Genomic DNA, 23379 nt, shown 5'->3' with positions numbered 1-23379 from the left:
TAGGAGAGTTTTCTGTCATTATCCCTTTCCTTCTACCAAATCTTATCTGTTCCCACTCTAATCTCATTTATTCTCATTTTTTTTTATACATATTCTTTTAAGGATAACACATGCACATGACACAAAATTTAAAAGGCACAAAAAGGAATAGAGTAAAACTCCAACCTCATTCTCATTTCTGCTTAACTCCTCTCAGCCCCTCTCTAATCTAGTCCCCTGCCCCAGAAGCAATTACTATTGCCAGGTTCTCCTGTATCTTTCTTTCCCTAATTTAAGACAAAAAAAATGGAAAGGGAACAAGATTCTAAATGTAATATATTTTACTCCACTAACTTCTTTTCAGCTTTCTGTCTATTTGAGAAATTTCCTCATTTATTTCCCATGCATTCATCTATGGGCTTTCCATATAGTTCTTCCTCCCTAGATGCGGGTATTTTTCAAGTCTCTGCCTGGACCTCTCAGAACATGAACTAATACCCATGAACTATTTTTGCTCATAAGTATGCAGAGTCCCATCTCTACAGGCCCAAGAAAAAAAAAAAAAAAGATTTAAAAGAACAAAGCAGAAAAAAAAAACAAAACCCATCCCTCAATTTGTTTATATAATTAATCTATCTTGAGTAGTATCCCTTATTCCAATGTCAGGCGTCACCAGAAGAACCACAGTAAGGAATCAGCATCTAAATGACAATGGTTGTCTCAGAATCACAGCTGGGGAGTGAATTTAAATAGATGGATGGACAGATAGATGGGTAGTTGGATAGAAAGAGCCAATCAACTGTGAAGTGTTACCAAGCCCTAAAATCATATTTCATTTGATGAGAACAACAGAAGCCTGATTAATGCATGTGGGAATTTCATTTCAAAGTTATACCAATGGCCTTTCAAGGGCCCGCTTCTTCTTAGGGCTCCTTGAGTCCATGTAAAATTGGCCAGTGTAAGATTTTAGGGCTCCTAAATATGAGTTTCATTTATCTTGTGTAATGATTAAGTGTGGGATAATTGTTGAATAGGAAACAGAATTTTTTTCACTTGGGATAATACTCTTATACCCGGAACTGTCCTGAAAAGTTTTATGCTTGAAGGGTAAGCACATACACTTTGATGCTTTCTGTTTAAGGTTTTACTTTTACTAAAAACTCATTAAAGGAGGCAAAGGGAAGCCTTCTGAGAGGAGTGAGCTGAATCATGCACACTTTAGTGAGCAGAGCTACTATGCCCAGGTCATATACTGGGTCACATGAGGGCCTCCCTGGCTAATTTCCCTCTGAGATTAAAATTACATCTGTTCCCTAGAAATCAAGGAATCATCAAATACCTTTTTTTTTTTTTTTTTTTTTAAATCTCAGAACTGTGAATGGAAAATACCAGTTTTCTACTGACTCATTCTTTTGATTGTTCAAACACTGAGGTGTGGATGGACTTGGACTTGAGATGAAGGAGATTCTGAGTTTTACTGACAGACAGGAAAACCTGTGAAACCACTGACAGTCTATGACTCCATTATGGGGCCAATACTGCTCAGATAAATCTTGTCAGGAATGCTTTATTAGGGGTTCACAAAAATAATTCAATCGTTTAAAAAGTGGTATTCAAATTCTTTCAATATACCTTGATGACAAACTAACACAGAACCCAGGTGTTTTCCTAAAGCAATTGTGATTCAGAGCTTTCTTTCTGAAATATGAACTCTCCATAGCCAATTTATAAATCCAGTTAGATGTAAAAGTGACAGTTTAGACAACCATCAAATCATTATTTTTTTCTGTCACTGAAAAGTCTGGTTGGAAAGAAGAATGAATTTGAAGAAAATTCCTCTTAACTCTAATAAAAGTAACTTACAGTGCTATAAAGCTATTGGCATTCAGGCAATAGTAGATACATTGCTCCTGTTTGAAATTAAATAAAATCCACATTCTATTTTGTGTGTCTAAGTAAACCACCATTTTGTAAAATAAGAATAATAGCATAGTGGAATAGATCCCTAAAGCATAAACATTTAAAAAGAGGGTGTTAAGTTAACCCACCAGGGTGCAACTGTCTTCTTTTATACTAAATTCTTGAAGATGGTAAAAATTGCAACCAAGTTACCATGAGGGAATAAGAGGACTAGCTGGGAAAGATGATATTTGAGCTGCTAACCAAAAGGAACAGGGTAATCTAGAGGGATATACTGACATGACAGACTTGGAGACAAACTATGAAGACAGTAAGTAGTATATCATACTACTTGAATACAGTAATTTTCCATTAAACCATAATCTAAAATGACATCTTCTCCAAGAGCTACCAAAAGGAGACAGAGGCAGATGGAATAGTCTGTGATTTCAAGAAGCGGGGAGGGTGTCATGGGCACCAGCCACCCCCCAAACCTGAAGCCAAAAACACAACGTGATGAAACATGGAAACAATGAATTCATCCGAGAGATTCTAGCTGCTGAGGCACTGAGAAAGCCATGGTTATAAGATTTCGATCTGGAACCTGACGGTTCTACTCAGTAAAATCTGTATGTTTTGTATATTATCATCCACGAAATTCTACAGACCAGGCTTGCATATGCCATCCAAGACATGTAAGTCTTAGGAAGAAAAGCCAGACAGTCTTGCAAAAGGAAAACTATCTTTGGACTGGATCAGTTCACACTTTGATAATGAACTTTTGCCCAGAGTCCATTCTGAAACTTGAAAGTTAAGCAAGCTTTTCCTTCAAAACAGTTAGAGAAATGCCATATGCAAAGATTTTATACCTCTCTCAAGACAGAGGAAAAAAATCTACTTTAAGCTGACACGTTAGCTTTTACGGTAGTACATACGTTTATTTTTTTAACAGTCCAAATATTTACCATTCTTATAGAAATTAGACAATATAAATTATGAATTATTTTTTTAAATAAGTGTATTACTATTATTATTTTGGCTGCACTGGGTTTTCATTGCTGCGCGAGGGCTTTCTCTAGTTGCAACGAGTGGGGGTTACACTTCATTGTGGTGCGCAGGCTTCTCATTGCGGTGGCTTCTCTTGTTGTGGAGAACAGGCTCTAGGCACACAGGCTTCAGTAGTTGTGGCACGGGGGCTCAGTAGTTGTGGCTCACGGGCTTAGTTGCTCCATGGCATATGGGATCTTCCCAGACCAGGGATCGAACCCATGTCCCCTGCATTGGCAGGAGGATTCTTAACCACTGCGCCACCAAGGAAGTCCCTGAATTATGAATTAGGATGTGCAGATAGTATCTTCCAAGACAATAACATCAAAATCAAATGACTCCTTGTTTGCATAGCCTGAGTCTCAATTTTATTCAATGGCAGGATTAAATAAAACACTAAAGAGAGATTATAACACTAAAAATAAACTATATTTGTTTATTATGTATTTGGAATTAAAAGCAGGGTCTTGAAGAGTTATTTGCACACCAATGTTCGTAGCAGCCTTATTTACAATAGCCAAGGGATGGAAGCAACCCAAATGTGTCCATTGATAGATAAACAGATAAATAGAATGTGGTGTATACATACAATAGATTATTCAACCTTAAAAAGGAAGGAAACCCTGCCACATGCTACGACATGGATGAACCTTGAGGATATTATGCTAAGTGAAACAAGCCAGTCATAAAAAGAAATACTGCATGATTCCACTTATATGAGGTAATCTAAAGTAGTCAAATTCCTAAAAACAGAAAGTAGAATGATAGTTACCAGTGGCTGGGGGAGGGGAAAATGGAGGGTGGTTGTTTAATGGGTATAGAGTTTCAGGTTTTCAAGATGAAAAAGTTCTGGAGATCTGTGTACAACAATATGAATATACTTAACACTACTGAACTGGACACTTAAAAATGGTTAAGATGGTACATTTTATGATAAAAACCCATCTTCAACATGTGCTGGAGGTGCTTATAAATTAGAGGACAGCAAACACTTTTCTGTAAAGGGGCAGAACATAAATATTTTGGCTTTGCAGACCACAGTCTCTGTCCTTAACTGCTCGACTCTGCCATGGAATTGTGAAAGCCACAGAAAATAAGTAAATGAATGGGCATGGTTGTGTTAACTCTAAAACCTTACAAAATTAGGCGGCTGGCCCATGGGCCACAGGTTTCTGACCCTGGCGAAAGGATGAATATCTAAATAAGAGACAAATATTAACACTTTGTAAACGCCAAGCGCTCCTCTACCCAAGAATTAGGAGTGAAACATTCTTGTTTTCCAGAGTCCAAGATTAGAGCAACAGCAAAAGGTCCAAGCAAATGCAACAAGACCATAACTTGCTTGTAGTAGGAAAACACTACACAGAAAGACATGTTATGGCTTCCCTGGTGGCGCAGTGGTTGAGAGTCCGCCTGCCGATGCAGGGGACACGGGTTCGTGCCCCGGTCTGGGAAGATCCCACATGCTGCGGAGCAGCTGGGCCCGTAAGCCATGGCCGCTGAGCCTGTGCGTCCAGAGCCTGTGCTCTGCAATGGGAGAGGCCACAGCAGTGAGAGGCCCGCGTACCGCAAAAAAAAAAAGGACACGTTAGCCCTGCTCAAGTGTATATACTTCTTTACTGATGAGCTTAACGATTTAGAGGAAAACTACAAATATTACAGCTAGAAAAGAGCTTGGTGATCATCTAATACCTACCCTCTTCTTGAGTGGATGAGAAACTGCAACCGGCTTATTACCCCAATCGGAGCTGTCACAGCTGGTGTAGGCAGGGCTGGGAACAGAGCACACTGCCACCCGACTCTGAGGTCATGCTTCTTCCTCCTCTCTATTTCCAGTCACTAGCAGAAGCCAGCCAGCCATCAGCTCTGCAAGAATTAGCTGTTTCATGCATGCTTTTCCACATGGTCTTGGCTTAACCCTGAAACTAATTTTTGCTCTTCACCAAGTTCAGTGGAGAAAATCAATAAAGACATACAAGGCCGCAAAGGCCTCATCTCATGAAATTCAGAAATGAAAGCGAGGGCATAATGATCTGTTCCCTTCTCCGTCGTGCCATGTGAAAATAGCATTTTTTCTTTTGGTGTTTAGGTAGTATAAAGAAACAGCAATCCAAGGGTGGAGGCTAGCAGCTAGATTCAATCTTCTTGGGGACCACAAAAAACAGGCACCCTAGTTAAACAACCAAAACAAATAACAAGCACACATCAAATACCAACAAATGAAGATGGAGGGTTGTGAAACAGATATGATAGTGTGTGTTAGTTTTACAAAAGGAACTTTCACCTCATCAAAGGACTCAAGCCAGTGCAGAGAATTTTAGAACCAGAAAAGACAGAGAGATAAGGGGTCAAATCCTCCCTCCGCTTTTATGTATGAATTGGCCAAAGCCCTGGGAGTCAAGGTACTGCCTTCACAGATACTTACTGTTGGTCTACTGTATGGACCAAATCCTGACATTTTCCACACTCACTCAACACAACTTGCTGGGTGGAGCCCCGCCCCGCCCTTGGCCCTGAACAGAGGCAGAACACTGGGTTAAGCCTGAAAGCTGGATGGCTCAGGCAAAAAGGAAAGGCCTTTATTGCAGTACAGGGAGATGGCTGAGCAGTGACACGCCTACGTTACTTGGCATCTCCAGATCCCATGGGACCTGCCCTCAATTGCTAAAAGAGCCCGACCTCTGACAAAGACCAATGATTTCAGCAGTAATTAATGATACTGTCAAATTAATTAACCCAAGTCTTTGTCCACAGGAAAAAAAACCCTCTGATGTCAATACTGCTGTTTAATAGTCCTTGATCAAGCTCCACAGACCCAAACCTTCAGTGGGGACACAGGGACACCACTGACAGATGACTCTAATATGTCCGCACCTATTAAGCCACCACCATTTGTTAACAAACCTTCTCACGGTAACATACCCTTCGATAATAGCGAATTCACAGCTCTCCAAAATCTAGCATTCTTTTAAATAGATACAAGCCTGAGAACACCAGTGTATCTTTCACATTCCCTACAATACCTTTCTGATACCCTTTTGAATTATGGTGATGAAACACAAGACAAATGCTGTAGGATTTCATTAAGCCACTTAATAAATGGCCCTCATTAAAATGCCAGTTCCCTTGTCCTTGTCTATAAGGACTCCAACTAATCCAGATGCCCACATATACATTTCCATATTATCTCTTTAGAGGATTCAGAAATATTTTCTTACACCTAGCACAGCTTTTGTTCCATTTAGAATAATTACCCTCTATCCCATTTCTGACTTTCAAGAAAAACAAGATACTTAACTGACCCCAGGAGGACCCTCTCAAGGGCATCAGGCTGCAAAAGCCCTTCTGTGAGCTCACAACTTAAGCTGATGTAATCTGCTACAAGAAGCTGACTTCTATTTTTAAGTTATACCCTTTTACTCTGCCTTCAAAGGGCACATATATCACACGTTGTAACTGCTCATAAAATACTTTGTGGCCTCCTCTCCCATCCATTTCCCTCCTGGGGTGCATCACACTGTCAGGGGCGTTTCCAATGGCAACAGCAGCCCAGCCCTGCCCATTTAAATGCATCCACCATTTCCCATTATTTGGTCTTTAGGAGAAGAGCTACACACGGCCCCACTCTCCAGGTGTCTTGTTTACCATGGTAATTTTGACAAGGAACAGATGACTAGCAGGGTCCTTCTTGAGGGCTGAGATCAAGCTTTCCCACCTCTTTGTACTTCCATCCCCAAAGACAGGCACTTAATAAATGCTTAGATTCCATATATATGGAATCTAAGAAAAAAAAAAATGTCATGAAGAACCTAGGGGTAAGACGGGAATAAAGACACAGACCTACTAGAGCATGGACTTGAGGATATGGGGAGGGGGAAGGGTAAGCTGTGACAAAGTTTCTACCAAACATAAAATAGCTAGCTAGTGGGAAGCAGCCGCATAGCACAGGGAGATCAGCTGGGTGCTTTGTGACCACCTAGAGGGGTGGGATAGGGAGGGTGGGAGGAAGGGAGACGCAAGAGGGAAGAGATATGGGAACATATGTATATGTATAACTGATTCACTTTGTTATAAAGCAGAAACTAACACACCATTGTAAAGCAATTATACTCCAATAAAGATGTTTAAAAAATAAAAAAGAAAAGAAAAGAAATGCTTACTAATGTTGCCACCGAGAGCTCTGTCATCGGGCCCGTGTTCTCAAAGGATGCCAGAATGAAACCAGATCATTTGCTTTGTTTAATTTTAAGTTTTTCATTCATCATTTCGGTCATGCTCACTGCGTGTTATTTAAAAAGTTGCTTAGCATCTTGAAAACACTAGGAAAAATGCCTTGGTTGGAAGTGAAAGTACATTTGATCTTGCTCTTCATTTATTTATACTTATTCTGCTCATTTCTAAAAACGAATGAAGAGCTCTGTAATTAACGTGGTGCTGTTACTGAGTCTGGCGGAGGTCAGAACAGGACATTTATTTCTCTCTGGTCCACTTCCCTCTTCATTCCCTGGGTATCCCTGTCTCATCTGTGGCTCGCCCAGCCTCAAGGCTTGGGCCCTTCCAATCCCTTCTCCCCACTGAAATCTAAGCGAGCTTGTGAGAACACAGATTGGATCATTCCCTTCCCCTTTTCAACACCCTTCATTCCCCTCCGCCCTCAGGGAGATGTCCCTTCAGCTGTGGTCTGCTTATCTGCCCCCCACCCCCTTTGCCTTTCACACTCTGGTTGCAGGGATCTGAAAGGAGCTAATCTCATCCTGTTTGCCTTCACCTAAAGGCCTTTGTCCACGTTGCTTCCTCAGACTGGCACTCTGCTCTGCTGTCCCTAGTCCCTCCGCCCTGCTCCTTCCCTCTCATCCTTCAGGGCTAGTTTAGATGCCACTTCCTCCAGGAAGCCCGCCCTGGGTGTTCCTGTGGCACCATGTGCTACCTGAGACAACGGTTCACCTTACCACACCGTGTTTACTTGCTCTGTCTCCAAGTGACTGCCCGGGACAGCAGGGCAGCCTCTGTGTCTGCTCACTCACTACTGTATCCCGCTGCAGGTGGCCTGGCACAAGGTGGGCTTCAATATCATTTGCTGGATGAATGAGTAAATGAATAAGTGCACACTAAAGATTGCAACCAGCCCGGGGGTGGGGGTCACAGTTGCGAAGTATGAATTAGAATGTTGTTTCCTCAGAAAGTATGAACCCAAAGAACAGAATTTAGTTCAGGATTCATCAGTTAGAATGTGAGGGAGGCAGCTGGCTCTGAGGAGACTAAATTCCCCCTCCCACGGTGACTCCAAAGGAGCTGGACCACTCTCCCAGAGGACTCAGAAAACACATTTCAGTAACACTTTCCTGAGAGATAAATGGAGACTCTGTTTAAAATGGAATCCCACTGGGCCAAAACACTAAAGCTGACTCAAAGTTAAGATTCATGCTATGAATTCCATGCAAACAGCAACCTCCACAATTTAAATTCATTCCAAAGAGGGCAGCAAGCCACAAACTAATAATGCTACTTCTTACCTGCAAAACCGTATATATCAATTTCCCAAACATTAAAAGGTCAGTTGCATGTGGTGGGAAAGCTCTACAGGTGTGAGAAGGCATGAATCTGGCACTCAAATGCCATGGCTCGCTTCTGGCCATCTGATATGGGTGCTAACTTGGACCAGCTGCTGGGCTGGCCCTGGGACTGTGGCAGTAAAGAGAACTAACCATGTCCCTGTCCTTGTGGAGAATCTAGTCTAATCAAGTATACACTTGAATACAGACTTCTTTTAAACAAATTATTTCTCTAAATTCTAAGTACACCATGTTCAGCTATTAAATTAAATCCAGCACACATGGGATTGTGGAGTAAGGCATTGCTTCAGCTACTTCTGCATGGCAAAGGATTTTTTTTTTTTAAAAACCCATATTTTCCAAAATCGACAGATTGATGACACCACAGAGTGGGTACCGTTTCAACATTCAAACCGAATGACAAAGGGCTTGGTTTATTTCATCCTTACACAGCTAGTAACCACCCTTCAAAACAAAACCAAATAAACACAATTTCACGCGAAATTCTCCTGCCTTCCAAAATAATTTTATGTTTACTTTATTACCTAGCACATAGAAAGTGCACAATAAATGTTTGTTGAATGAATAAATCACAGGAGAGTTGTTACTATGAAAATGCTTTTGTCGATTTTAGGTACGTTCTTTAATTCCCTTCCTTTCCTCTCTTAAAGAAAAAATTATGCATATTTTCTAGGATTCTGACTTTCATTTCCCTGTCTGATCTTGTGCTAGTTGCTAGTTACTTAGGTGTCGTTTTCCTCCTCTGTAAAATAAAATCTGTGTCTTGGTTATTGTGAGGCTTAAATGAGGTAACAGATAGAGAGTGACTGGCATCACACCCTGCAGATAATGTTGGGTTTTTTGTTTCCTTTTTCCTTTTTTAACCTTTCCACTCCATCCTCCTCCAACCCCCAAATAAAGTGTCAAAGACAAACCAAATTACCAGCCTGATTAAAAAGTCAGGAAATTTCAAATGTAGCCTGGGCTTGCCAACATCTAGCGATCAACCTTTGAAAAGTTTTATTTACTATTTTGGGGCCTAAGGTTTTCTCTTTTATAGAATGAGTGAGTTTCACTAGCTCATCTTTAAGGAACTTCTCAGTTCCGATTTTCCATGAGCTCAGAAACCTGCCTTACTAAGGAATTGGATATTGCTAACACACTAATGCCATCTACGATCAGAAAGAAAATGGACTCTGAGTCCCTTCATAAAGATGGATTCTAAATTACAAACCAAAGTAAAACTTGCCTTTTAAAAGAATTTGTGTCAATCTAATACCTGGGTCAACAATTGGTGACCCTGTTATTAAGCAACAGAAGGCCCCTCTTTTCCCCCTCTCCACACATTCCCCCCATCCTCCCACATCCCACACATCTAACCTCCTGCACACCAGCAGGGTTTCCCATTCACAGCTCTGCAATGATGTACTTAGAAATCTAGGTATTTTAAGCAATACCACGATTACAAATGGATCATTTGAAGTGAGTTAGACAATTGACACAATTTTATGTCAAACCTAACATTTGCTTGATTTTTTGGTTTTTCATACCCTGAAATATATCCAAGTCGACCAAACAAAGACCTACCAAGGTTATACACACACACACACACACACACACACACAAATCTCGCTGCATTTTCATAAATATTCAGTGTATGACTGCCACCTAGTGGTGCAATGTATCCTCGCAGGACCAAATCTCCAAACAGCTAAATGAACACGGACACTTAAACAAACAATGAAACATTGTTCCTCTGCTGCTCACCAGTCATTTCAGGGAAATTTAAGAGCATATCCATCTCCTCAGCTATCTATTTTGCCCATACAAATAGCTGAAGGGTCTGCTGCAGATGGAGTCAATGCCACATTATTTAATCCTATAACTAAACGCAACAAAGGCGCATTTTACTCTATTAATTTTAATATTCATTAGCAATTAAAAAGGATTTCCCCAATAGTCTGTTCTTACCTTCCGGTTTCATTTGGTCTAATCTTGATTTTTAGTTATGCATGAAGAAGCATCTACAAGTGACAGCCTTACAAAAAGTGCACATTACATGAAAATCTGACTTTAATTAAAACCAGTTACTAAATCCCAGCAATTTCCAGCTGTCTCTTCTATCTTATCCTTAGAGAATTATAGATCACATTAATTGGTATTCTGTCACGTAAAGAGACACCAGCAATGATTAATTGCATCCTTGGTGCTTTTGATTTACATCTTCTTTACTAGAGGGATTCAAATCACATCTCATTACCTTTCAGCAGGTACCCCTTTTGTTAATCCTCATGAAATCTCCTACCTTCCTGAACTTCTCCATTTGCTTGTAGAGGTCTGGATCAAGCTCCTGGGACACGTCCTTCATCCATAATAACGCCCCTCTGTATTCAGTCCGGCACTGCTCCATGCGGTTCACAGTCAGCCAAGTGTCCGAGATGGCCCGATGCCGAAAAGTCTCCACTTCTTGGTGAAAGCGACACAAAGGATTTCGCAAGGCCAACCTAGACAAGAGGGTAAAGCCACAATAGTGAAACTAAGAGGGCCAGCAATTTGAATCCTTGATAGCTTACCAGTCTTAAACTCATGAGCCTAGAATAGTGCCTGAAACATAGACGAGGCTGCAGAAATACTTGCTGAACTATAACTGAAAAGTATGTGAACGGATGAGTCAACCAGAGATGATTATCCATGTGCTGATCCCTTAGATTACTGTTACTTAACTATCACTGGGGAGTCTCTCCATCAGTATCGTTGGGGGTGGCCTCATGCCTGGGCAGAGTACTTCTTTAAAGCTGGAACCAATCTTGTGTTAACGGAGGAAGGTCAAGGCATGACTATTTCCCATTTCTTGGCCACTCCCTGCCCTCTGCCTCCCTGAAGCCTGGCTCTTTGGGAAGGCATGGATGTGTGCAGGATGAGGTCTCCCTGTCTAGGCCATTCTGGATTACTCTCCAAAGGCCAGGGCATCTGCTGCTTGCTTCAATAGTCACAGAGAATGAAGTACGAAAAGAAGCGTCTTTAAATGGTCTAGGAAGTGGGAGAAGTACATTTACTGAGGGTCTACTGTGTTAGGCACTTTCAGATAGGTTATGTGATTTGATTCTTATTTAAAAAAAAAAAAAAAAACTTAAGGATAATACACCAGAAATGAATGTATATTATACAACGAAGTGGGTATAAAATAATTATAATACTGGTCATAACATACCATTATTTATTCAGCAAAAATTGTTTGATGCATATCAAACTTTGGATAAAATATTTATTTGGGAGGGGAAGGAGGATAGTGCTTCTTTCATCTTCCTCCCCCAAATGAGTAATGTCAGATGAATTATACTCTTAAAATACAGTCGTCTCCATGAAGCTGTGGGGCATAGGTTCAAAAAATAAAAGATTAGTATTTACATCTCAATTTAAGTGCAAACTTGTTAAGGTGAAGGGGAAAATGGTGTCAGTGAGCTGAAGTCAGCTCTTGGCAGTTCCATCAATGTCTGAAGACATATGCAGAGCACTCTAAGATTATAGATGGGGCAATAAACTGTTTAAAAGAAAAAAATTCCTTTCACTCTTTTCTCTGGTTTTCCTCTTATCTGTAAAGCATCATTGTTAAATATTCAGCACTTCTCTAAAAATAGCTTGCTCACATCATCCTACCTAGATGTTGCAGGCTGTTTTCAAAAACGTATTGTTGTGCCATAAAGTAAGCTTGTGTTTTATCACCATTGGATTAAATTTAATACTCACTTTTCATCAAACTGAATGGGCTGTTGTAGCAATGACTACCAAAGAAGTCAGTAAAACAAATGCTGGTATGAAGGTTTATAAAATTGGAGATTTCTATTTAAAGAAAGAGTCCTCAGCTGTTCCTCTAAGAATCCTGTTCATTTCTGGTCTCCTTTATCTCTTCCTTTAGAGTTTGCCAATTTTCCTAAACTGGCTGAAACAGAGTCTTGTGAATAAAATATTCTTGATTTCTTTGACTGTTATAAAGTTAGAAACCTTTGAAGATATAATGACATGATGATAGGTGTTCAGTTCTTGAAGAAAAGAAAGAGGCATATAAAGTCACCTCATTTTTTTCTGTAACTTGTTTCATATAAAATCAGAAAGGTGAAAACCCATTCACTTGTGGTATAAGGGACTGAGTCTAGACCAAGAAAAAATCCAATAACTGGAAACATCAAACTTCAGCGAAAGACTGGCCCACGTTTCCATTCACTAAAATCTACCCAATGGGAATAATTAATAAAGCACCTAAAGGTCTAATCCAAAGACGTTTTATTCTTTAGTAGGAAAAGGTAGAAGTGGACACTAGCGGACAGAGGGCTTGGGTTAAACATAGCATGGCATGCCCAGATAATGGAATAACATGCTATGGACGTTTTTAAAAAGGTATATATGGACATAAAGAAAGTTAGGATTATTTGAACAAAAAATCAATTTGCTAAATAATCAGTATGCCATACTATTCAAAAATTGTATGGTATGCTGCTGTTTATATTAAAAATATATTCTGGCAAATCCCAAATTATGTCCATTCGAGGTTTGAGAATTCAACTTTATGGGAGTTTTATGTAATCTTCCTACCTTCCTCATGTGCAGAGAAGTAGTTTGGATTTCATGTGCCTCGTGAGCAGTTGAGTACCATGGAATCAGAGTCATCTTGCAGGAGGCCACCTTCCAAATTGCAAGCTACATTAATTTATGGATCCAGGGCAGTTTGCTGGTTTACAGTATCATTTACATTGTTTTGGTTGATTGCCTTTACTGTTTTTGTCTGTATCGAAGGTTAGACTATATAAACTTAAGGTACTGTATGTTTTGTGAGATAACTTTGTACAAAACTATGAAAGTATATAACTGGATAGCAACATTATAAAATAATTATATGATCAGTAACAGTAACTCTTGTGGTGATTGTGTCCAAGGATTTGGCTTGTTTCCCATAAATGGATGGTAATCTTGGCATGAAGGTATGTATAAGAAGTTTTCCCACTGAAATTAGTGATAATTATACGTATAATTTAAGAAATATATAATGCTTATATATTTATAAATAAATATATAAGAATTTATGAAAGATTTTTCAAGAATCAATGATCCTTGTAAGACTGGGGCAAGCGTATATGCATTGAAAGTATCTATCAAGGGGTTAAAAGCAAGTCAATCTCTATTAGCAAAATTTGGGTTGTTTTTAATTTTCTCCTTTTGGTTTGTTCCTGTTTTAAAATTTTTCTAGAATGAGTATGTATTATTTTTGCAAGGAAAACAGTTATAAATAAGATTAAAAGGTACAATCAAAGATTATAAACCAATACTTCTCTTGGAAAATTGGGGTAGAGAACTATTGGAAATTGTTGCATTCAACTATGAAAGTTGGGGTCCAAATGTCATTAGAGTGAACCAGAATGCTCAGGAGGGGGAACCACTGAAAAATGCACACGTTTGGTTCTCTTTCTTTCCACCCCACCTTTCTTGGATCTTCATAGGAACACATGTATAACAGGTGGTGGCCTGCTTTTGGCCCACTGGGAGAGAAAGCAGTGAGGAAAAATTAACAGCAGAAGAAAATGTTGGACAGTTTGGGTGAGTGAAATTTTTGTGGCCCGAATATTTTTGGAGACTACCTACAAGCCTTATTTAGGTATAAAGTCTGCCTAATATTAGTGACTGACAATTTGGGGGGCTTGTTAGTTACTGGGGAAGGAGGAGGAGAGAAGGAATGTCACCTTCTCAGATACGAAGTGTGACTCTATGCAGTGGCTCCTGTTTATTCTACATGGACCTTGAACGTAAGTTATGGTAGTGTTAAAAAAGAAATCACTGATCTATTACAATCTTCTCTGCACCAGAGCTTCTCAAACTTGAATGTGCATGGAAAACAGCTGGGGACCCATTAAAATGCAGATTTGGATTCAGTAATTCTGGGGTGGGGCCTGGATCCTGCATTGCTAACAAACTCTCAGGTGAGGCTTTTGATGCTGCTGATCTAGGGTCTGAGCAGAACCGTGGAGGGCATCTTGAACAGCACCCCTCTCAAGTTAACTGCCCCCAGAGGGCACTCGGGGAACCCTTCTGCCTGGTCTCATTAAGCTCTTGCTTCAGTCAGCTGCTGGAAGGGGACTGGATGGATTGCTATGAGGAACACTGAAGGTCAAATCTAAGCCTAGGATAGCACTCATGGTGACTGGTGTATAACTATAGACCAGAAGAAATATGAAAACATGTTTTAAAAGTTAATAGGGAAGGAAAAAGATTATACATGTTATCCAAATCAGAGTTAAGTACGAACAGACTAACAACTGTGAACAGAGGAGCTCCTCAATCACAGGCAAGAGCCTTCTAAAGCCCAGTAGGAGGTTCCCTTCATGAATGAGTGGGTCCCAGGTTCTCAGGAGACCTCCCCCAACAACACAGCCCCAGTGAAGGCCACACACCTTTGCTGGGAAGAAAAGCAGAGGGCCTTTCCTGTCGCTTGCATCATTTTCCCTGCTCTGGTTTTATCCTGGAAGCCTTGGGATCGGAGAAATTTTCCCAGTTCGTTTTCTTCTTGAGACAAGACTGATGGAGAAAAGACCAAAAGGAGCCATGAACAATGAACATTTTTATTACAGAAAGGAGAGAGACAAATCACAAGGTCCTCTCTCTTCTAGAGGCAAAAACGAGACGAAATTAAATCCAAGTGGAAGGCTACAAGGTAAGCCTCCACCGCATTTAACTTTCATGCTGTTCTTCCATTTACGAAACGAGAGATCAAATTCACTTGAGTGCATCTGTCAGTGCGTTTGGTGCTCTGTAATCAGAACCAGAAAATGACCTCTGTACTGAAAAGGGAGCTGATAATGTGCTGCTTCGAGCTGAAATAAAAGAGTTGGGTCTGTCGAGTATGACTGTGGGAATCTTTTGTGGCTGCCTATAATGTAGGGCCAGTTTCCCCCTATTATTCCCTCTTCCTGACTTTTTGATCCCTGCTTTCTGAGTTACATTCCACTTGATTGTAAAGCAATTCAAATACCTTATCCATGGCATAGGTCTTGGCTGGAGCAGGGGGTGGAGGTTGAGGGTATGTAGGTAATCAAGTTGGTGACTTGGTGGATTTTTAAAATGCAGAGCTGGAACCCAATCTGAATTGCTAATGCCTGATCTTGACCTTACTCTTTGTTCTTATTTTATAAAATTGAGGTATAACTGACATACAACATTGCATTAGTTTCAGGCGTACAACATAATGATTCAATATTTGCATATATTTGGCCTTATTTTTTAAAGACAACCTCAGAGGGTGCTATTGGTGAGAAAGTGACTGGTACAAGCTCTCTACAGACTGATTTGGCAGTAAATATTAAAAAGTCAGAATTGTACACATCTTTTGACGTTGTACTTCTGTTAGGAGTAAACTACGTCCTGAGGAAGTAGTAAAATGGGCACAAAGATGTATATACAGATATAATCATAGCCTAGTTATTTATAGTAGCAAAACATTCTCTTTCCCTACCTTGGGGACTGATTTGATCAATGCAGTGCATCCACACAATGGATGCGTGGGCTGCTAGGCAGCTACTGGTCCAAATACACGTTCACCAACAGCTGAGCCACAGGCAAGCAGTGACACGGAGCTTCCCAGAATGGTTTTTCTTTGAACACAGACTTTGCTAGGGGCACACTTTGAACACTACTCTTATTTCACATTTCTGTACTGACGCATTTACCAATCATTTGTCTCTAAAAATGCTTTCTAAATGCTACCAGGATTCTTGTCTGCTTTCATAAACAATCCAGACTTCTTTCAGAATGCATCCCATTCCTGACACTATCCCCCCAACAACAGCTGTAAAACGTTAGCCAGGAACCAAGAATCCAAAAGTGAAGGTTAAAGCTCCGACTGCTTCCTTATTAATTTGTGACTAGCTTACACTCAACATTCCACGGAGAAGAGGCTTTAGAATCCATTCTTCCTGATGGTCAGTGACTACCCTCCTTCCTCTTCTGTTTCTCAAAATCAAGTTCATTGGTTAAAGCCTAGCTCAAAAGCTACTTCCTATGTGAAGCAGGTGATCCCTCTTTCTCTGTGACAGCAGCGCCCTCTTGGCACCTGGTAATGGGGTGTCCGTGGGTGGGCAATGTGTCTATCTTTCCCGTGAGAACCTAAGCTTTCTCAGGACAAGGACCTCATCCAAACTATGGATTCCCAAGGCTGAGCACAGAGTCTTATTCAGGGCACTAATTAAATGCTTGTGAAATTGAACTAACTATAACTTTTGCCTTGTTATCGCTGTATACTTCACTCTAAATATTTATCTGATATTTATGTCCTGGTTCTAGGTAATTTTTTAAAATTCCTATAATTATATGAAGCTTTGTTGTTTTTTAATACCTTCCATTCTTCCTCCTCTCCACTTACTAATATGGGACTCAACTGCACAATAAGGAAAAATTTCACACTTTTGTTTATAACAGTATGAGGCTACTGTCACCTTTTTTACCTTGAAACCTCAAGTCACATACAAATGAACACATGAACTTAAGGCTAGGAAGAAACCAATTCATGGTACCTGAATGACTACAAGGGTGGTGAAATGTACTCTTTCCTAAATAAACCTAAGTAGATTGAAGCACTTGAGAATCCATTTTTGGTTATTTTACACACTTGAGGATTAAACTTGGACTGGAAAGACAGGCTTCATTTTAAGAGCTGGAATCTGGTAATGGGCAGTGCTGCTCAGAGGGAGGTGGAAAAAGTTTGAGTGGCATCAGGCTACAGGTTGGATGACTTAGTGATGACTGTGTCATCTTCCAAGAAGGGATGTTCATTCCTTAATTTTAATTTTAAAATTCAATTACTGAAATAAATTTATAGAAGTTTAAAATTCAGGTGCAATACAGGTATCAGATAACTCAAATGTTTCTACTTATAAGGTTTCACTCAACTGGGACTTAATTCAGAGACAAATAAAAATCTTTTCATGTTTAACTCCTAATTAGATTTTCAGATGTGCCCTGATAAGGGAACCAAAGAACTACAAAACCAATTAGCTTGGCAGCATTAATTCACTTAGCACAAATTTATGGATGATCTCATATGTACTAGGCACTGTTCTTGTCACTGGGAATAAAGAGATGGACAAGACACATGAGGACGCTGCTCTGATGCAGTTTATGTTCAAGCGGCAGCAGACAGAAAATAAAAAATACAAAACTCAAAACAAAATCAAAACACAAGAAGAAAAATACCAGATTGGGGGCGGGAGGGTGGCGAGTAAGAGAGAGTGATTGGTAGCTGCTTTGGGCTGGGTGGTCAGGGAAGGCATCTCTGAGCAGGTGACCATTAAGCTGAGCTCTGAAGGATACGGGGCCACTAGAGACAATGGGGGCAGGGACATCCCAGATGGAGGAAACAGTGAGTGCAAAAGGCCTCAGGTCACATCGTGGGTAAGAGCAAAAGTGGCTGGAGAGGTGAACTGGGTCAGATTGTGTAGGAATTTGTAAGCCACGGAGTAGAAGTATACATCTTACTTTAAGTACTTATTGGAGGCTTTTCAGCAGAGAAGCAATATGATCCAATGTACATTTTTATTTATTTATTTTTAAAAATAAATTTATTTTATTTTATTTATTTAGTTTTGGCTGCATTGGGTCTTCCTTGCTGTGCGTGGGCTTTCTCTAGTTGCGGTGAGCGGGGGCTACTCTTCATTGTGGTGACTTCTCTTGCTGCAGAGCACGGGCTCTAGAGCACAGGCTCAGTAGTTGTGGCACACGGGCTTAGCTGCTCCGCGACATGTGGGATCTTCCTGGACCAGGGCTCGAACCCACGTCCCCTGCATTGGCAGGCGGATTCTTAACCACTGTGCCACCAAGGAAGCCCCAATGTACATTTTTAAAAAACCTTTATTTTGAAATAATTTTAGGCTGATAGAAAAAATTGTAAATAGGATACAGAGTTCCTGTGTACCCTTCTTCCCCTAATGTTACATAACCATGGTAGAATGATCAAAATTAGGAAAATAACATTGGTACAATACCACTACCTAAACCACAATCTTATTGAATTTTCCTAGTTTTCCCATTAATGTCCTTTTTCTTTTCCAGGATCCCACATTGAGTTGTCAAGCCTCTTTAGTCTCCTTCAACCTGTGACAGTTCCTCAGGCTTTTTTGTCTTTTATGACCTTGCCGCCCTTTAAGAGTACTGCTCAGGAATTTTGTGGACTGTCCCTCAACTTGGGTTTGTCTACTTTCTCATGATTAGACTGGGGTTACAGACTTGGGGGAAGGAAACCATAGAGGTGGAGTGCCCTTCTTAGTGTTTCATATCAGGGCTACCGGAGATCAACACACATTATTACTGACGGTGTTAACCTCCATCATTTGGTTCATGTCATGTCTACTGGATTTCCCCACTGTAAAATTATGGTTTTTTCCTTTTGTAATTATTAAAAATTTGGGGGGTAAATACAGAAGACTATGTAAAGGTCCAGTTTCTCCTCAAACTTTCACTCACTAATTAAAACATCTTTCAGTGAATCTTGCCTGCCACAGTTCTTACTGTGGTATTTACCTAATGGTGATTCTGTGGTTCCCTCATTCTTTCTAGATTTATTAATTGCAATTATTTTATAAGCAAGAACTGTCTCTTCTCCCCCATTTGTTTTTTTTTTTGTTTTCTTAGAAATAATAGCAGCATTTAATAATGTGAATGGATATAAGCTTAACACAAAAGTCAGATATATTTTCATTCTCCAGCAGCAAAAATATAGAAAACATAATTAAAGAGGGGATTCCACTTAGAACTGTATCAAAGAAATATTACGTGCGTAAGAATAAATCCAAAAAATGATACCCAATACCTGTAAAGGAAAAATTCTAAAACTCTGTGAAGCAGTATTCAAGAGTACCCAACTAAAAAGATATAAACTATGTTTCTGGATAGGAAGACTAATATCAGTTTGTTTTTTTGTTTATTTCCATACACACTTAATGGACATTTATCTTACTTCATGGGCTCTAACCTAATACAATCAGTTATTTACTTTGTTGCTCAAATTGTCCCAGCTTTGACCACTGGGAGCTCTGGGAGATTGCTGACTGTGCTCTGACCGCAGTGCAGATGATGGGCTGGAGAAGGAAAAAGTGGAGGCGGGGAGATCAGTTAGGAAGCTGATGCAGCAAACCAAGTAAGAGTGCTGATGGTGGCCTGAACTAAGGCGGTGGCTGTGAAGAGGTACAGCAGGGAGAATCTGAAAGTAAAGTAGGTAACAAAATGGACCAGCATTTGTGGCTGACTGGATATGGGACAGAGGAATGTTGGGGGCAGTGTGTCATGTGTCTGGATTCCTCATACCCAAGACTATGGAGTTCTAGCCCTAGAGAAGTCTTAGCTCAAACACTTAGTAAATAGTAACACAAGTAATTTACAAAATTCTGCCTCTAAGTCCTAGGATTTTGTACTTCCGAAAAACAGTCTTCATAAAAGATTACTAATGAAGGAAAATGCCCAACTGTTAATTTGTGATTACTGGAAAGGGGTTTGGCAGTAGTCAGAAACAGACAAACTTCTCAGAGTTTAGTCTCAGAAATACAGAAATTGTACTCTTAAATGACCTACAAATGGAAATTTAAAAACATACTAACATACAACTTGATTTTTAGTATTTCAGAGACAACTTTGTTGGTAATGATTTTAAGATGGGATGACGATAGGAAAATCTTGTTCCCTAAAAAATCCAATATCTGACATAGAAAATGTTCAGGAAGAAGCGCTGTCAACAAAATATAGTCAATGAATTAACTGTTGCCTTCTCTCTCCATGTGGTCATTTTAAAAGGAACAAAATTGGACATAAGAGAGCCTGGGCAATCAAATAAAAACAACGCCAAATCCCAAGATATAAAACTGAAAAAACTTTTTTATAATTAGGAAAATAAATGGTACGTACTTATCCATGGTAGACTCAATGTAAAATTCTTCTGTTATGGTACTTGCATTGAAAAACAGCCTATGTAAAGAATTTCTGATAAAATGATTAAAGACCCCACCCCACCAATTAAGGAGCAAAGACAGATACTCCTAAACAGTGGTTTCCTTGTCTTGCTTCCTAAACATATAAAATTATATATTAAGGCAAAATATCTAATTTCTTACTGTCTATTTGGTCAATATTCACACTTACGGCATACTTACAACAGATTCTCTTTTGATAGAGTACAATTGCTTTAGACAAGTCCAGACAGGTTCTCTGAATCGAGTGAAACAGCTATAATAAAAATACAAACAAAATGCTAAACAGAACAGACAGCAGTGAAATAAAAAACAAATTATATTGAATATAACCATAGCATTTGATTTGCCCACTAAAAACAAGATCGTATGCCTAAATGAGCTTGGTGTTACGTGGTGTACTGAACAGAAAATGTGACCAAAGCTTTTAAATATGCTCCTATTTTTCTATATTTATTAGAATTCATCAGTTCTGCGATCTACATTGAGATCTGCAGAAGGATGATTTCCTCCAGACATTGAAATAATAGCTGAAAACCAGAAATCCTAAGTGAGGGGCCCAATTAGAGGACCTGGTAAACCAGAGACCCAATATTCCTTCATAATCGAATTTCTTTCTTTTACCACTTACTGTCTTTTTTTGTCAGATGGAAGATCTGTCAATTAAGCATCTTATTTAAAACACAACATTAGCTTACTTTGTGATCCTAATGCATTTTACGGCAGGCTTAAACAACTCTATAAAAACAAACAAATATCAATCAGCTGAATATTCTGTGTGCTTTGAAGAGATCTGGTAAAGCGGGGTTTAGCTAGCAGCTCCTATCACTCATTATTTTCCCAATTATTTCATAAAATATACAGAGAAGAAACCTAATCTCATGCTATGGCCATAACAGAGAAAATTAAGGGAAAAGCAGGTGGACTGTATGGAGAAGAATCTCACTAGATTTTAACTTATGGTGGTTCTGGTCTTTGCTTCAGAAATGGAGACAGTTCAAGAGAAGACAGAACAATTGTAAACCAACTACACTCCTTTAAAAAGAAAAACAGAAGACAGAGCAGAGACTTCACACTTTCTCCGTCCTCTGTCCACTGACTCAGAGACCAGGGCTGCTATCAATTAGAAAACCTGGCAGACAAACATTATGCCTCTGAGAAGCCATCCAGGGAAGCAGGGCAAGGCATTCTTCTCTCTCCCCTGGCTTACTGGCCATGGTGATGTAGCAATTATGCCCTAGTATTACAAAGCACTTCACAGTTGGGTCAAAACAGAAGATCGGCTTCATGATATAAATGATCAAATGTTCTAATAAAAATGAATGCATGCATATATACTTAGAAGATTAAAAACCATTCCTATGAATGCTTAATATGATAAATCTTGGTCATGTAGAATATGTTTTACTAAATCTCATTTCATTACACTTCATCCTCTACCTATTTAGGGAAAAAACAAAAACCCTTTACCATAAAACAAAACAGAAAATCAGCAGTCTGAGTATGTTCCTTAACAAATGCTTGATAACAGTATTCTGGGTCACAAACTATCAACACATAGTCATTCCTGAACATAGGAGCAAGGACGTTAAAAAAAGTATGTTCAAGAGCTATTCTGCTGTTGAATGACTTTTTAAAAACTGAAGTATAAATTAAATGCAATAAAATGCACACCTCTGGAGAGTTCAGTTCTGTGAGTTTGACAATTGTATACACTCTTGTAATCATACCCAAAGTAAGATAAGAAACATTTCCACTATCTAGTCAGTCTACTCTGCTGTGGCAACCACTAAAAGACTTCTGTCACCACAGGTTAGTTTTGTCAGTTCTTGTACTTAAGAACTGTTTTTCAGAAAATGATTTCATTAACAAGCAATTCTGACAAATATTTAAACTTAGTGAACATTTCTACATGAGCTTCCCAACAGACTGTAATAGAATCTGACCATCATTACGGCTTGGCATACAAGCTTTCTTTGCCAGCAGAATACAAGTTCTTGTTTCATCAGCTAGTCTTCTATGGATAACTTAGTTGAAAAGCACATCAAAATGGTCTGCACATCGTTTTCATATGCTTTATTGGTGGAATCCATTCTCTTTCTCTATAAACATCAACATCAGTATTAAAACATTCCTGCAACAGAAATCTTTATCATGTGTAAAATTATTAGTCACAGTTAAGTACTTTGGATGCTATGTGCCTAGGACAGCAGGTATTTTGACTAAAGTACAGTTGGTTCAGTGAAAATGCTGCTGCAAGAACCTAAATATAAACATTAAATTACTGTATTGTGTTTCACATACTAGAAAATAACATATTCAATTACTTTTTGAGTAATGCTTGTATTTACTAGGTTGTTAAGAGGAAAAAAAGATAAATCTATAAGATGTGAAAAGCATATGCAACTTACAATCATTTCAATTCTATTTAGAATACTAAAATCAGAATAGAGGCTTCCTGGCTCTACTTTTCTCCGTTGAAGCAATCTCTGCTAGAACATCTCTGTCAAAGCCAGCTTCTGTTAGAACAATTCCACTGACAGGAGAAAGGGTTGGGAACTCATCTTAACTGCATTAACACGTACACTTATACAGTTAATACTTACTGAATGTGTACTGAGTGTCATGGAATCTGACCCCCTGGTGGAGGGAAGGCAGGCAAACAGACACTTGAGATAATTCCATGAGAGATGAGTACTATGAATAGTGGCCCTGGGTCTGGTTCTACCGTCAGATGCACAGAATGAATCTTATCCCTCTTCCACATGACAGGCCTTCCCAGAGAACTGACAATTAACATATTTCCCCTCAACCTCTCTGTTCCAGAATAACCATGGCTTGCACCACCCTGGTCACCCTTCTCAGAAAGCTTTATGAAATCTCGAGCTTTTGATTTTTGTCTCATT

The 23379-nt window shown here is 39.5% G+C and overlaps 1 protein-coding gene across 13 annotated transcripts in view; it reads right to left on the bottom strand.

The window, feature by feature from the left end:
- Positions 1 to 23379, bottom strand: part of ICA1 (islet cell autoantigen 1) — a 144137-nt gene that overhangs the window by 97699 nt on the left and 23059 nt on the right. For all 13 annotated transcript variants that reach the window (XM_024767145.1, XM_024767156.1, XM_024767151.1 and 10 more), the window contains exons 4-6: positions 20657 to 20729; positions 14918 to 15041; positions 10783 to 10981 (exon numbers count right to left, since the gene is read on the bottom strand). In XM_024767145.1, coding sequence (XP_024622913.1) covers positions 10783 to 10981; positions 14918 to 15041; positions 20657 to 20729 — 396 coding nt within the window. The remainder of the gene's footprint in view (positions 1 to 10782; positions 10982 to 14917; positions 15042 to 20656; positions 20730 to 23379) is intronic.

The sequence above is a fragment of the Neophocaena asiaeorientalis genome, unplaced genomic scaffold (assembly GCF_003031525.2).
Source record: "Neophocaena asiaeorientalis asiaeorientalis breed wild unplaced genomic scaffold, Neophocaena_asiaeorientalis_V1.1 scaffold70, whole genome shotgun sequence".
NCBI classification, from domain to species: Eukaryota; Metazoa; Chordata; class Mammalia; order Artiodactyla; family Phocoenidae; genus Neophocaena; species Neophocaena asiaeorientalis.
The sequence above is the reverse complement of the archived record's forward strand: the minus strand, read 5'-3'. Positions and strand labels throughout refer to the sequence as shown.